General features: G+C 36.0%; 1 protein-coding gene across 3 annotated transcripts in view; it reads right to left on the bottom strand.

Annotated features, from left to right (window-relative positions):
• LOC141291001 (cyclin-dependent kinase-like 5) overlaps positions 1 to 15829 on the bottom strand; it is an 87755-nt gene that overhangs the window by 16620 nt on the left and 55306 nt on the right. For all 3 annotated transcript variants that reach the window (XM_073823157.1, XM_073823159.1, XM_073823158.1), the window contains exons 7-10: positions 12036 to 12126; positions 7199 to 7388; positions 7029 to 7109; positions 1643 to 1806 (exon numbers count right to left, since the gene is read on the bottom strand). In XM_073823157.1, the coding sequence (XP_073679258.1) occupies positions 1643 to 1806; positions 7029 to 7109; positions 7199 to 7388; positions 12036 to 12126 (526 nt within the window). The remainder of the gene's footprint in view (positions 1 to 1642; positions 1807 to 7028; positions 7110 to 7198; positions 7389 to 12035; positions 12127 to 15829) is intronic.

Genomic DNA, 15829 nt, shown 5'->3' with positions numbered 1-15829 from the left:
GTCTATCTGTCTATCTATCTGTCTGTCTATCCTTTTTATCTATCTATTCATCCGTCCATCCATCTGTCCGTCTCAGTCTATTTCTTCTCAATTTCTCTGTCCTTCCATTTGTCTGTCTATTGTCTATCTTTTTATCTATCCATCCATCCGTCTGTCTATCCGTCTACCTTTTAATCTATCTATTCATCATCTGTCCATCCATTTGTCTGTCTATCCGTCTACCTTTTTATCTATTCATCTATCCGTCCATCCATTTGTCTGTCTATTGTATATCTTTTTATCTATCTATCTATCTATCTATCTATCTATCTATCTATCTATCTATCTATCTATCTATCTATCTATCTATCTATCTATCTATCTATCTATCTATCTATCCATCCATCGTCCATCCATTTGTCTGTCTATCTTTTTATCTATCCATCCGTCTGTCTGTTTATCCATCTATATTTTTATCTATCTATCTATCCATCCGTCATCCATCTGTCTGTCTATCCTTTTTTCTCTATCTATTCATCTGTCCATCTGTCTGTCTCAGTCTATCAATTTCTGTCCTTCTGTCTGTCCGCCCGCCTGTCCATCCATCTATCTGTCTCTGTTTATCTATCTATCCATCCATCTGTCCATCCATTTGTCTGTCTATTGTCTATCTTTTTATCTATCCATCCATCCGTCTATCCATTTGTCTGTCTATTGTTTATCTTTTATCTATCCATCCATTTGTCTGTCTAATGTCTTTCTTTTTATCCATCTATCCATCCATCCGTCCATTCATTTGTCTGTCTATTGTCTATCTTTATATCTATCCATCCATCCGTCTGTCTATCCGTCTACCTTTTTATCTATCTATTCATCCATCCGTCTATCCATTTGTCTGTCTATTGTCTATCTTTTTATCTATCCATTCATTTGTCTGTCTTTTGTCTATCTTTTTATCTATCCATCCATCCGTCCATCCGTCCGTCTGTCCATCCATCTGTCTCTCAGTCTATCAATTTCTCTGTCCTTCTGTCTGTCAGCCCGCCTGTCCATCCATCTGTCTCTGTTTATCTCTGTCATCTATCCATCTATCCATCCATGTTCTAACCATCTATCTATTTATCCATCTATCTGTCCATCCATCCATCTATGGATCTATCTATCTCTCTATCCATCCATCCATCTATCCATCCATCGATTTATCTTTCTATCTCTCACTGCTCTGGAGCAAAGTGTGTATGGAATACCTGATGACCTACTAAACTTAGCCAAATCTGCAGTATAGCACATTCTCTGGTATTCTGTTTCCCATAATGCAAAGCACTTAAATTGTCTTTCTATTTAATTTTACTTGACCTTGATTTGCAGAATGATGAATCTAAATGAAGTAAGACTCATTATTTGCTGCCAAAAGCTAACAAATGTAAACAAAACTGAATTTAAAAGCAAAATTAACTCTAAAACTCTAAATTAATTATTTTCGATATGTAAACATAATAAGACCACATGACAAGAATATTATATAGCATACTACTATTTAAAATTTTGCATACTTAACCACATTATTAGCCAGTATACCATAAGTACCCTAGTTTTCCATTCCAACTAAAGCTCATCACTGTAACAATGACTCTCCCCAGTCTATTTAATTACTCCTCCTGACCTGCTAGGGGCGCTGTTGTCCAGGAGCGGTTTCCTTTTGGAGGAGCGGACGGGTGTGGGTGTAAGCGGGCCCGAACGCTCCGTCAGACGCTGACTCTGGAAGGCGTGGTGGTTCAGACTCTGTTCAGTCAGATAACGCTCATTCGGGTTCAACAACAACAGGCTCTGAAAATATAAACAAGAATGACATGCATAATCCCGACAGAGAGTCTTAACCGTTCTTTCTCATGAAAATATTTCGAGGTGAAAGAAGAAGCCTTTTTTTTTTTACATTGTGAAATTATTTTCACTAAAACTAAGCACATTTCACCCAATTCAAATTTTAGTATTGCACTGGTAAGGTTTTTATTTTTATATTTAATTTAATTTAATTTTTATAACATTTTATTATTATTATTAAATATTTAATTATACTTGGGTCAAAGACGTTAAGACGTCCATGTCAAAAGAAATGTAAATTTTTGGATAACAAAATGTCAAAATTTGGCTGAAATATAGTTTTTATGCTTAAACCCTTTTCGTCTTTGACTTTGATCCACTTGTATTTTATTACAAATGATCAAATGATCATGATTAACATTGTTACTATCATGTTTCTAGCATGTTCAGCATGTTACTAGAATGTTGTTAGCATGAATAGCAAGTTACTAGCATGTCAGCATGATTCTAACATGATTAGCATGTTACTGGCATGTTGCTAATGGGATTCCAGCATAAATGGCATGTTACTAACAAGTTGCTAGCATGGCTCTATCATGATTAGTGTGTTACTAGCATGTATCTAGCATGTTTAACATGTTACTAGAATGTTGTTAGGATGATTATGCAGTTACTAGCATGTTATTAGCATGATTCTAGCATGATTAATATATTACTAGCATGTTGCTAATGTGATTCTAGCATGAACAGCATGTTACTAACAAGTTGCTAGCATGACTCTGTCATGATTACCATTTTACTAGCACATTTAGCATGTTACTAGCATGTTGCTAGCATGATTCCAGCATGATTAGTATGTCACTAGCATGTTGTTAACATGATTCCAGCATGATTAGCATGTTACTAGCATGTTGCTAACATGATTCCAGCATGATTAGCATGTTACTAGCATGTTGTTAACATGATTCCAGCATGATTAACATGTTACTAGCATGTTGTTAACATGATTCCAGCATGATTAACATGTTACTAGCATTTTGTTAACATGATTCCAGCATGATTAACATGTTACTAGCATGTTGCTAGCATGATTCCAGGATGATTAGTATGTTACTAGCATGTTGTTAACATGATTCCAGCATGATAAGCATGTTACTAGCATGTTGCTAGCATGATTCCAGGATGATTAGTATGTTACTAGCATGTTGTTAACATGATTCCAGCATGATAAGCATGTTACTAGCATGTTGCTAGCATGATTCCAGGATGATTAGTATGTTACTAGCATGTTGTTAACATGATTCCAGCATGATTAGCATGTTACTAGCATGTTGCTAGCATGATTCCAGCATGCTTAACATGTTACTAGCATGTTGTTAACATGATTCCAGCATGCTTAACATGTTACTAGCATGTTGTTAACATGATTCCAGCATGATTAACATGTTACTAGCATGCTGTTAACATGATTCCAGCATGATAAGCATGTTACTAGCATGTTGCTAGCATGATTCCAGGATGATTAGTATGTTACTAGCATGTTGTTAACATGATTCCAGCATGATTAGCATGTTACTAGCATGTTGCTAGCATGATTCCATCATTAGTATGTTACTAGCATGTTGTTAACATGATTCCAGCATGCTTAACATGTTACTAGCATGTTGTTAACATGATTCCAGCATGATTAACATGTTACTAGCATGTTGTTAACATGATTCCAACATGATTAACATGTTACTAGCATGCTGTTAACATGATTCCAGCATGATAAGCATGTTACTAGCATGTTGCTAGCATGATTCCAGGATGATTAGTATGTTACTAGCATGTTGTTAACATGATTCCAGCATGATTAGCATGTTACTAGCATGTTGCTAGCATGATTCCAGCATGATTAACATGTTACTAGCATTTTGTTAACATGATTCCAGCATGATAAGCATGTTACTAGCATGTTGCTAGCATGATTCCAGGATGATTAGTATGTTACTAGCATGTTGTTAACATGATTCCAGCATGATTAGCATGTTACTAGCATGTTGCTAGCATGATTCCATCATGATTAGTATGTTACTAGCATGTTGTTAACATGATTCCAGCATGATTAACATGTTACTAGCATGTTGTTAGCATGATTCCAGCATGATTAGCATTTTGCTAGCATGTTGCTATAGTAATTCCAGCAAGAATGGCATGTTACTAACAGGTTGCTAGCATGACTTTATCATGATTAGCATGTTACTAGCATGTTTAACATGTTACTAGAATGTTGTTAGCATGATTAACAACTTACTAGCATGTGTCTAGCATGATTAGCATGTTACTAGCATGATTATCAGGTTACTAGAATGTTGTTAGCATGATTACTAGCATGTATCTAGCATGATTAGCATGTTACTAGCATGATTATCAGGTTACTAGAATGTTGTTAGCATGATTACTAGCATGTAACTAGCATGTTACTAGCATGTTGTTAGCATGATTAGTAAGTTAGTCTGAATGAGTTTAAATGTATTATAAATATAGTACATAGAAGGGAAGCTTAAAGGATAACTGTTGCCAAAATGCAACCTGGGCTCTTTTTTTTTTTTTTACTGTAAACGAGACAGACTTATATCTAAAAGCATAATTACGACAAACGAGCCGTTTTTGAGATTGACCGTGCTTTAGTTTTGTGGTCAATGCGCTCAAAGTTATGCCCCTAGTACTTCCATTCACCGGCCATTGACCACAAAACTAAAGCATGGTCAATCTCAAAAACGGCTCGTTTGTCGTAATTATGCTTTTAGATATAAGTTTGTCTCATTTACAGTAAAAAAAACAGCCCAGGTTGCATTTTGGCAATAGTTATCCTTTAATTAAGTCTCAAAGGATTCTGCGAGTTTTGTCAGTTGGCGTTTGAATAGTGTTGATCATTTGAACATTCTGTCAATGTAAGTCTATGGGATTTTTCACCGTTTTAATCGTCATTTTTAAGAAAACCGTAAGTCCGATCAGTTTGAAAAGATACAGCAACTAACTTCAGATCAGTCTGAAGATCTGGCCTGAGTTTGGAGTTTGTAGAGTTAAAGCTCTAGGAGAAATCTGATCTTTAATCTGACTTGTTTAGGTTACATTACATTTCATGACACAAAAAATGGTCCTAAAACATAGCTTCAATATTTTTAAGTAAAATCCATGTTTTTGGATGATTTTTGTGCTGAAACATGACTTGAAAATCATTTTGACAGCTTTCATGAGATTCACCCAACAAACATCTATAAATATCCGAGCGCCAGAGGAAACGAGCTTCAACAAGCCCATCGCGCCGGATCACCGTTAGCATTAATTACCACAACGTCCTAAACCTAATTTGTAGGAGATTTATTTCAGCCGTGATTCATGCTTTAATAAAATGCCATGACAGAACAAGCGTCTGTCGGAGTTTTCTGGAGGAGACTTTCACCACGACAGAGTCAGGATTATTAGCAGCAGGAGAGTTACCGCTACAGAAATAAGGAAAGCACGGCTCCGCAAACATAATTAGCGCACAATTATCACGGCGATGATACGACACCTTCACCTAATGAAGCGACCGAGCTGCTGTGAGTCACGCTCATTAGCATAAACACGGACCAGCTGTGCTAACCGCTAACAAACCCCGCAACACGTTGACTATTAAACTCTCAGACGCTGAAGGTGTAGTATGTAGGCCACATAGACTGATTCAGTCCTCAGGTAAAGACTAATGAAGTGAGAGCGAATGGAGACACCAGTGAAGGAGTGCATGAGGAGAATGAAGCTCCATCTGCCGCTGCATTAGTCACACACACACCATCAGGACTAACCCACATCTCAGGTGAACAAAAGACAGAGAAAGGAAGGTCAGACAGAGATCTGTGTGGGGGACGGATGACAAACACTAATTAGTTTAATTATTTCATACAGAAACACTGACTAATTTCTCTCTCTCTCTCTCTCTCTTTCTACTAATACTCAGTCTCTCTCTCTCAGCATTATCACATCAATGTGAACCAGATGCATCGTTTCCTTCTGGAACATCAGTGAGTGTTTGAACCTTTTTTATTAGTTGTGTTTGAGTTTTGCAGGGGGTTATTTTAATAATTTCAGCTATTTTGTATTGTGGACTATATGTAAACATCTTTGATGTAAAATATCTTACTCAGGACAGTACTAAATAAAAAATAACATGCACTTTGTATGATCTCTCTAATTTTGTTAAAATTATTCACATTTTCACAGATTCTACAAGGGATTCCCAAACTTTCGTACACCACTGTATATGTATATGTATGTATATATATATATATATATATATATATATATATATATATATATATATATACATACATACATACATACACACACACACACTATTAATACATAATAATAATAATATATTTTTACTATTACTTTTATTAAATTGTTATATTTATTTCTTAAATTACTTAATTTATTAATAATATACTAAATTTAATATGTATATACACAACTTAAACAGCATTTTTCAACTTATTTTTTTACTATATTTTTATTGTTATTATGCTTTATATATTAAATTCATTTTTATTAATTATAGTTATGTATTATACATTGTATTTTTAAAAGTATTATATTATATTATATTTATTAATCTTAATAATTGTAAATATTTTGCTTATTAATAGTAGGTTTTTTTGTTTATTTGTTCATTGTATTATTTTTGTTTATGTTTTGTTATTAATTATAATTATATATAATATAGCAAGTAATACAGTATTTTATATTTTGTATTTTGTTATTTTGCATTATATATTGCATTTATTAATAACATTAATTATAATTATGTATTATGCATACATATGAAAAAACTAATTTAAGTTGTATTTTTACAATTATTTTACTATATTTTATATGTATTAATTATAAAAATTTTAATTATTTTGTCATTGTTTATTAATAATAGTTAGTTGTTCATTTGTTCATTGTATTATTTTTGTTTAATCACATTTTGTGTTATTAATCATAATTATTATATATAATATATCAAGCAATGTGACATTTATTTTATAATTTATTTTTGTACATAAACATACATAAATATTTAATTATTTATGCATTTAGTAAATAATTAAAAATATTTTTTAATTTCATGATGTCCTCAAATGGAACCTGTCATATTTCTCTCACTCCTAGGAACCATTTTATCCTGAAACTGGTCAAAAACACAAACACGCATGTCTTACCTTCATGAGGTCGAGCAGGACTGGACTGATGATTCCCAGATATCGTCTTTCCAGAGTCTGTGGATGGCTGACCGAGGGAAACTACACACCAATAACACACCAATCAATCAATCACAGTAAAAACAGGTGATAATATAGAACTGTGATTTGACTCAGACAGACAGACTGACCCGTAGGCCGTGAAAGCGCGGGTTGTTGTAGAAGAGCTTCATCTGTTCGGGCGGCAGGGGTCCCAGGACCTTCTGGATGGTGAAGAGCTGATCAATCTCACTCTCGCCCGGAAACAAAGGCTGACCGTCGCTCAGCTCGCCCAGAATACACCCCACTGACCACATGTCCACCGCTTTACCGTACGGAGCCCTGACAGAGACACAACGAATATCAGCCGAGACTCATGAACAAACACAAAAGACTATCAACTATTCATACTTCAGTCTTAAATCAAAAGATAAAAATTGTAGGTGTGATGCGATCTGGGAAAACCCAACACAAGCTGAAATGTTACAGTTTTTAGGTAAAAAACCTGAGTTCAAGCCCTTTTCAAAACTGTTTTTATTTTGTCCATAGCTAGAACGTAACAAAAGTTATGCCTATCTGAACTGGGCTGATAGCTATGATTTCAGGAATGGGATTTTGAGAAAAACGGGTTTAAAGTGAGGAAACGAATTCCAAGTAAAAAAGGTATTTTTTATTTACATTTCCAGAGAGTGAAAAGAATGAAATTAAACATTACTTAATAAATTCAAGGCACTATAATTTCCTTATTCATATTATAGCTATACAATTAATATATATAAAATAATATTATTTTGTCATATTCGTGATTCCTGAATTTATATATGAAAACTTCGTTTTGAAGTGCATTTGTTATGTTTGTATAAGAAAATTCGTTAACCTAGCCTAATAAGTTGATTTAATATTCGTGATAATTTTTAGAAGAAGTTAAAAGTTAAGAAAAAAAGTGATTAGCTTGTAGACTATATATATTTAGGGCTATGGGCTAATCTTTTTCTTAACTTTTATTACACTGTAGATCGAAATAAAATAATTATTGATCATATTTATCATCGGAGAATCACTGACATAATTTAGAGTACTTCGAAAGCGAAACTATTTAAATCTGTATGAAGGAAAGACAATAAATCACAAGAACAATCTGTATTTTTCTTGTAATCAAGAACATTTCTTTTGACAAAATTACCTAATTAATGCCGAATGATGTTTGACAGTGAACTCATCTCCACCGCAGCCGCATATAATCGCTGTCAGTCGCAGATATTAAACATGCGGGTCAGGAAGCGGGTCGGGTACAATATTTACCCTTTTTTTTTTTTTTAGGTCCGAGTTGCGGGCGGGTTAGTTGAAAACGTCGGCCGGGTTCGGGTTGTTTATACATTGACCCGCGCATCACTGATGTGTGTGTGCGTGTAATATATAAAATAAGTAAATTATATTTATGATAAATTCTTCTACTACTTATTATATTATATTTATTACTTATGTTATATATTATATTACATTATTAATTAAATGAATTAATGTTTGGTTACTATAATTCATTTATTTGTTATATAAATTATTTGTGTGTAGATAAAATTTGTAATATAAAATAAATACATTAAAATTATAACAATATTTATAAATATTTATAATAATATTTATAATAAAAAGTTTTTTCTATTATTTTACTTATATTATATTGTCATATTTATTACTTATATATATATATATATATATATATATATATATATATATATATAGTTGTGGCCAAAATTTGAGAATTACATAAATATTGGAAATTGGAAAAGTTGCTGCTTAAGTTTTTATAATAGCAATTTGCATATACTCCAGAATGTTATAGGAGTGATCAGATGAATTGCATAGTCCTTCTTTGCCATGAAAATTAACTTAATCCCGAAAAAAACTTTTCTTCAGCAAGCGCCAGGATCGTCTCCTAAAGAGGATTCAGCTGCGGGAAAAACATCAGGGACAGATTGATCTTCTGCAAAAAGTATGGCGAATGGACTGCTGAGGACTGGGGCAAAGTCATATTCTCTGATGAAGCCTCTTTCTGATTGTTTGGGGCATCTGGAAAAAGGCTTGTCCGGAGAAGAAAAGGTGAGCGCTACCATCAGTCCTGTGTCATGCCAACAGTAAAGCATCCTGAGACCATTCATGTGTGGGGTTGCTTCTCATCTAAGGGAGTGGGCTCACTCACAATTTTGCCCAAAAACACAGCCATGAATAAAGAATGGTACCAAAACACCCTCCAACAGCAACTTCTTCCAACAATCCAACAACAGTTTGGTGAAGAACAATGCATTTTCCAGCACGATGGAGCACCGTGCCATAAGGCAACAGTGATAACTAAGTGGCTCGGGGACCAAAACGTTGAAATGTTGGGTCCATGGCCTGGAAACTCCCCAGATCTTAATCCCATTGAGAACTTGTGGTCAATCCTCAAGAGGCGGGTGGACAAACAAAAACCCAGTAATTCTGACAAACTCCAAGAAGTGATTATGAAAGAATGGGTTGCTATCAGTCAGGATTTGGCCCAGAAGTTGATTGAGAGCATGCCCAGTCGAATTGCAGAGGTCCTGAAAAAGAAGGGCCAACACTGCAAATACTGACTCTTTGCATAAATGTCATGTAATTGTCGATAAAAGCCTTTGAAACGTATGAAGTGCTTGTAATTATATTTCAGTACATCACAGAAACAACTGAAACAAAGATCTAAAAGCAGTTAAGCAGCAAACTTTGTGAAAACTAATATTTGTGTCATTCTCAAAACTTTTGGCCACGACTGTATATATATATATATATATACACTACTGTGGTAAGTCATGAAAACCTTGACAGCCCCGCTGCAACTGGAGCGGTTAACCAAGCTCAGGCCCGGTCGTACTATACTGGGGAACTAGATGGTGCTTTATAACCCTCAAACGAAAGCAAAGCAATTGAAGGTCAGGCAAACTATCCAACGTGTTTTTGCAACGTTGTAGCCAATCACAGACATATCTGTTGATTTCGAACAATTAGAAACACCTAGAATTCACTCACCGCTGAAAGTGCCTGATCGGTTTTTGCCAAGTGCCATTTTGCGTGCTCGTTAATCATCTCATGACTAAGTGTAGACGCCATGTAAATACAAGATTCATTGTGTAGTTTAGAGAGCTTTATTAATTATAACAGAACTTTGTGAGATCTCTATGAACTAAGATTAGTGACGCTTTCAGTGATAATAAAGGGAGCGCTTTGCATTTTCCAGGCTATAATCCATTCAGAATTTGTATGAAACTTTAGTTTTTCGGCACATACAAGCTGATATGTTTTGGGAATGACATCTGCATATTTATGCTGGGTTCATTCTCAAAATAATGGTGAAGCAATAGACGGGACAAAAATAAATTTTTCACCCTTCTCCCAAAACAACTTACGGTTTCAGCTACAATAGTTCAGTTTTGTATGTAATGGCAAAGTGATTATATTTAGTTTAGTTTTTTATATGGTTAATTTAGAGAAACGCTTAGGACATTTTTTGTCCGGTAAATATACGTTTTTTTAACAAACAGCGCCAAGCGGAAGACTGATCATAGTCTGTTTGATCAGTTTGTCTTCACAAATCATCACGACTTGCCTAAAATAAATTCTATAGATATAAAACAGTTCAAGTATAAAACAATGTTAGTTTAAATGCTAAAGATAAATGTGCGCTATTATGCGCATGGTTTGTGCAGAAAGTGGAAGCTAAAGCTTGCAGGACATTGAGGCGCCAGCGCAATCACTTTCATTTTTACAGTGGAAGCAATTTAAAATTATCCATCATTTTTGCTCACAAAGGAAGGAGTAATACATCAAAAAAGCGTTACAGCGTTTTTATAAAATAAAGAAAACAAAAATGTTGCGCTTTCTGCCGTCTCGTTCTTGAACGCGCTTAACAAAAATAAAGCAAAATGCATGCCTTACAGACATGATAAATACATCTATAGAAAGCTTTAAATTATTACTTAATTAAATAAAACAAAACGAAAAAACAAAAGCTCTTTCATTATGTAATCCATAAAGATGCATTTCTCTCTAAAGGCACGTCCAAAAAAGAGATTGCTAGTCAGGATCTTTGCAACACTGACTCAGAATACACTAGTTTATTAATAAATCATTCAGATTTGTCCTTACTCTTTCCCCTGACACATGCATCGTTCTTTATTTTTGCCTGTGCTTTGTGGCAAGTTTCAGCATATTTTTTTTTCTTCACCATAATTAAAACGATGCCTAAAACGATGCTGGCCCGTGTCTGAACTAAGAGATGAAGGTAAGGGCCCATCCCGGGCTGAAGTGCAGTGCTTTAATTGACTGCTTTGAGGCGCTGCAATACGGCATTGTTTTAATGCTTAAATACAATATATATATATATATAAATATATATTTTTTTTTTTTCATTTTTGTCTTGCCCCCTGACTCAAGAGTCAAATGTTGCCCATGTTTATAATAATGTTTCTATTATTTGTATTATATTGTTATGTTTATTACTCAGATTATTTATATATATACTTATATAAATGTATATCTGTTAAACTTAAACACTAATTTCTAATTTTGTCCTCATTTTGAAGGCCAAACAATGTACTTTTGCTTGCGTAATGAAACACACTGTGTCTCCACAACATGGCGGTTGCAACACTACTACAGCCGGTAAAAGTTAAACCTTCTTTCTTTCCATATACATATGGGTGGTGTTATGTTAATCTACTCGCCCCTTGACGCGGACAAGTGGGGGCGTGTTTGAACAAGCCGTTTTAGGGAGGTGTGACTGAGTCTTAACTTTTAGAATAAAAATCTATTTGGTTTTGAGACTTTAATCTTTGCAACTTAACAGATCTGATCTATGCAGAAACAGCTTGTAACACTCCAAAGACAAAGGAAAACAAGAAACCACATCATATGACCCCTTAAAGTAAAGAAAACAACAAAGTTCTCCTCTGGTCAGTGATAGGGACACACACTCACCCCAGCAGCAGCTCCGGTGATCGGTACCATCTAGTCGCCACATACTCTGTGTAGTTCGCATCGGTGCTTTCAGAGAGATCCCGCGCAAAACCTACCAGAGAAACGGGCTGGATTAGCATATCGACCTCACATTTACAGGGTCGAAGTGAGCTGATTAAGCATGTTAAAAAATAACTGAGACATAAATGAGATCTTAAAGGTGCCATAGAATGCATTGAAACAATATGTGACCCTGGACCACAAAACCAGTCTTAAGTCGCTGGGGTATATTTGTAGCAATAGCCAAAAATACATTGCATGGGTCAAAATTTTTGATTTTTCTTTTATGCCAAAAATCATTAAGAAATTAAGTAAAGTTCATGTTCCATGAAGATTTTTTGTAAAATTCCAACTGTAAACATATCAAAATGTAATTTTTGATTTGTAATATGCATTGTTAAGAACCATCCTCAGATTTCAGATTGAGCTTTCATATGATGTATAAATCTCAGTTTTGTCAAATTTAACCTTATGACTGGTTTTGTGGTCCAGGGTCACATATTTTAAATTGTTCTCTGATTTCTACATAGAAGGTGTATGGCTTAGCTAAGGGAAAAAATTCTCCAGAAATGGTCTTCCATTTACAACCCTAGGATTAGTTTAGGGATGCACCGAAATGACAAATTCTTGGCCGAAGCCGAAACCAAACAAAAATAAACACTGGGCCGAAGGCTGATTACCAAACACGTTTTTTCATATTTTCCCCTCATGTATTTTGCCAATTTTTTTCTCACCATTGCATAAATTAAATAGCCAACTTTTGCTTTTTACAGTTTTGTCCTGCTTTCCAAAGAAAAAAATAAATTACAAAACAGCAATATAAAAATATTTACTTAACACTGAACATTTTTAACATTCCAGTAGACATTTTTACGGAGCCCCTAAGGGGACATGGAGCAAAAATTAAATAAAGTTTAGTTTCGCGTGCTCACGTGAAACTATCGCGTGCGCACGCGAAACTTTCTCTATAGTTTCACGTGCGCACGCGATAGTTTCACGTGAGCACGCGAAACTAAAGAGAAAGTTTCACGTGCGCACGCGATAGTTTCACGTGCGCACGCAAAACTATAGAGAAAGTTTCACGTGCGCACGCGATAGTTTCACGTGCGCACGCGATAGTTTCACGTGAGCACGCGAAACTAAAGAGAAAGTTTCACGTGCGCACGCGATAGTTTCACGTGCGCACGCGATAGTTTCACGTGAGCACGCAAAACTATAGAGAAAGTTTCACGTGCGCACGCGATAGTTTCACGTGCGCACGCAAAACTATAGAGAAAGTTTCACGTGCGCACGCGATAGTTTCACGTGCGCACGCGATAGTTTCACGTGAGCACGCGAAACTAAAGAGAAAGTTTCACGTGCGCACGCGATAGTTTCACGTGCGCACGCGATAGTTTCACGTGCGCACGCAAAACTATAGAGAAAGTTTCACGTGCGCACGCGATAGTTTCACGTGCGCACGCGATAGTTTCACGTGAGCACGCGAAACTAAACTTTATTTAATTTTTGCTCCACGTCCCCTTAGGGGCTCCGTACATTTTAGCCTACCAACAAAGCACAATTTAACTTAAAATGAATAAGTTAGTAAATTAATTTTCATTGCCCATTTTTTAAAAAAAATAAAATTAATTTTTGACCACCTTCTTGAATCGGGCACGTGTTTTTAATGTACAAATAAATGCAGCCTTGCTGAGCAAAGGAGAATGTTATAATAAATGTATTAATAAAGCTGTTGTAATGATTGATTTTATTTTACAAAACAACAGTAAAATTGCAATACTAACATTCATGAATGTCGACTTTTATTTTGGCGGAAACCCATAAGAAGACCTGAGTACTACTTTTTGTTGACAGCAGCAGATTTATGAAAGATTCAGAACAGATTTCCTAGAGCTTTGGACTTTGAACCCTGGCTAAAGAGCTCATGCAGCGCTGTCAGAATAAATACATTTTGTGCTTGTATTAAACACCACAACATTCTGTAGTTTATTTACTAATGGTTTAAAGCCATTTCATACAGTAACCAGCAACAACCAGCCCTTTCTCTTCTCATGGAAGACATGCGATGCAATACTTAACAGTCTCTCGCCGTCGGTGCTTGTAATGATTTTTTTCATCTTTCTCAGACAGTTTTAAATGCTTCCACACTGCCCACGTTTGCCACATTAGTGCGTGCCTCTATTTGATCGTGTCACGTCATTGTTTGGAATAATTTATTCAGCCTTTTCGCTTACTCTACAAACATTTTTTGCATCCAGATTAGTCCCTAAAAGGAAATGGTCTGTCATTACCTTATTTGGAAGGGTCATGATTAATAATGATTGGCTGTTTCACAGTGCAGCTCATTTCAGTAGCTCACACAGCAGAAAGGAAACACAGGGAGGAAAATATATATTTAATCAGGCAGCCACTATTAAAATGCTTGGCACTGAAACTGCTTTTGAATGCACAATCACTTTTTAAGAAGGAGGAAACAATATTGTTTAAAGGGGGTCATCGGAGGCCCATTTACCACAAGTTCATAAGATTCTTTAGGGTCTTAATATAAAGTCTCTAATATACTTTGATTAAGAATTTTCAATAGTAGTGTAAAAAAACACCCTTTTACCTTGTCAAAATCAGCTCTGCAAAATATCAGCTCATTTTAGGCATGGGCCCTTTAAATGCTAATGAGCTCTGCTTGCCCCGCCCCTCTCTACTGAGGGATTACGAGCCGTAATGAATGAATGAATGAATGATGCATTTATATAGCGCTTTCATTGTGTATTGCCGTACACCCAAAGCGCTTTACAATCATATAGGGGATCTCTCCTCAACCATCACCAGTGTGCAGCATCCACTTGGATGATGCATCGGCAGCCACAGTACAACGGCGCCAGTGCGCTCACCACACACCAGCTACAGGTGGAGAGGAGAGAGTTATGGAGCCAATTCAATGAATGGGGATTATTAGGAGGCCATGATTGACTAGGGCCAGTGGAGGGAATTTGGCCAGGACACCGGGGTTACACCCCTACTCTTTACGAGAAGTGCCATGGGATTTTTAATGACCACAGAGAGTCAGGACCTCGGTTTAACGTCTCATCCGAAGGACGGTGCCTTTTACAGTATAGTGTCCCCGTCACTATACTGGGGCATTAGGACCCACATAGACCACAGGGTGAGCACCCCCTGCTGGCCTCACTAACACCTCTTCCAACAGCAACCTAGTTTTCCCAGGAGGTCTCCCATCCAGGTACTGACCAGGCTCAACCCTGCTTAGCTTCAGTGAGCAACCGGTCTTGGGCTGCAGGGTGATATGGCTGTGGCTGTGTAATGTTTACTTTAGCCATATTTAGCTGCGTTTAGCCGCGTTTACCGGCAAAACTTGCCAACAAGCACATTATTAAGAAATGCCATTTGCAAAGATGCATAAAAAACCCTTATACTCACTTCTGCCGTGGGTGAAGCTACATCAGGAACAAATATATATGCATATGTAGATAGGAATCTGTGCTTTCCTTTTAAAAACGAAACTACTGTTATGTTCATTATTACATCCAACAACAGAACAGCTCAATCGCTCAATTAGAGTCTTGTTCTGCAACTGAATCGACACAATGGCGATCGTATTCGGACTGTTTCAGCTCGGTGAGGGCGGGTCTAAGGTAAGACGCTCATGTCAATCAACTGTGTTTCGTCACAACGACAAGAAGCTGAGAATGAGCTGATTTTAAAAAGGGGATATTACTTTTAAAGATTAAAAAAATACCACT

This window comes from Garra rufa, chromosome 18, assembly GCF_049309525.1.
Source record: "Garra rufa chromosome 18, GarRuf1.0, whole genome shotgun sequence".
NCBI lineage: Eukaryota > Metazoa > Chordata > Actinopteri > Cypriniformes > Cyprinidae > Garra > Garra rufa.
Note: the sequence above shows the minus strand (reverse complement) of the source record. Positions and strands in the feature narration are given on the sequence as shown.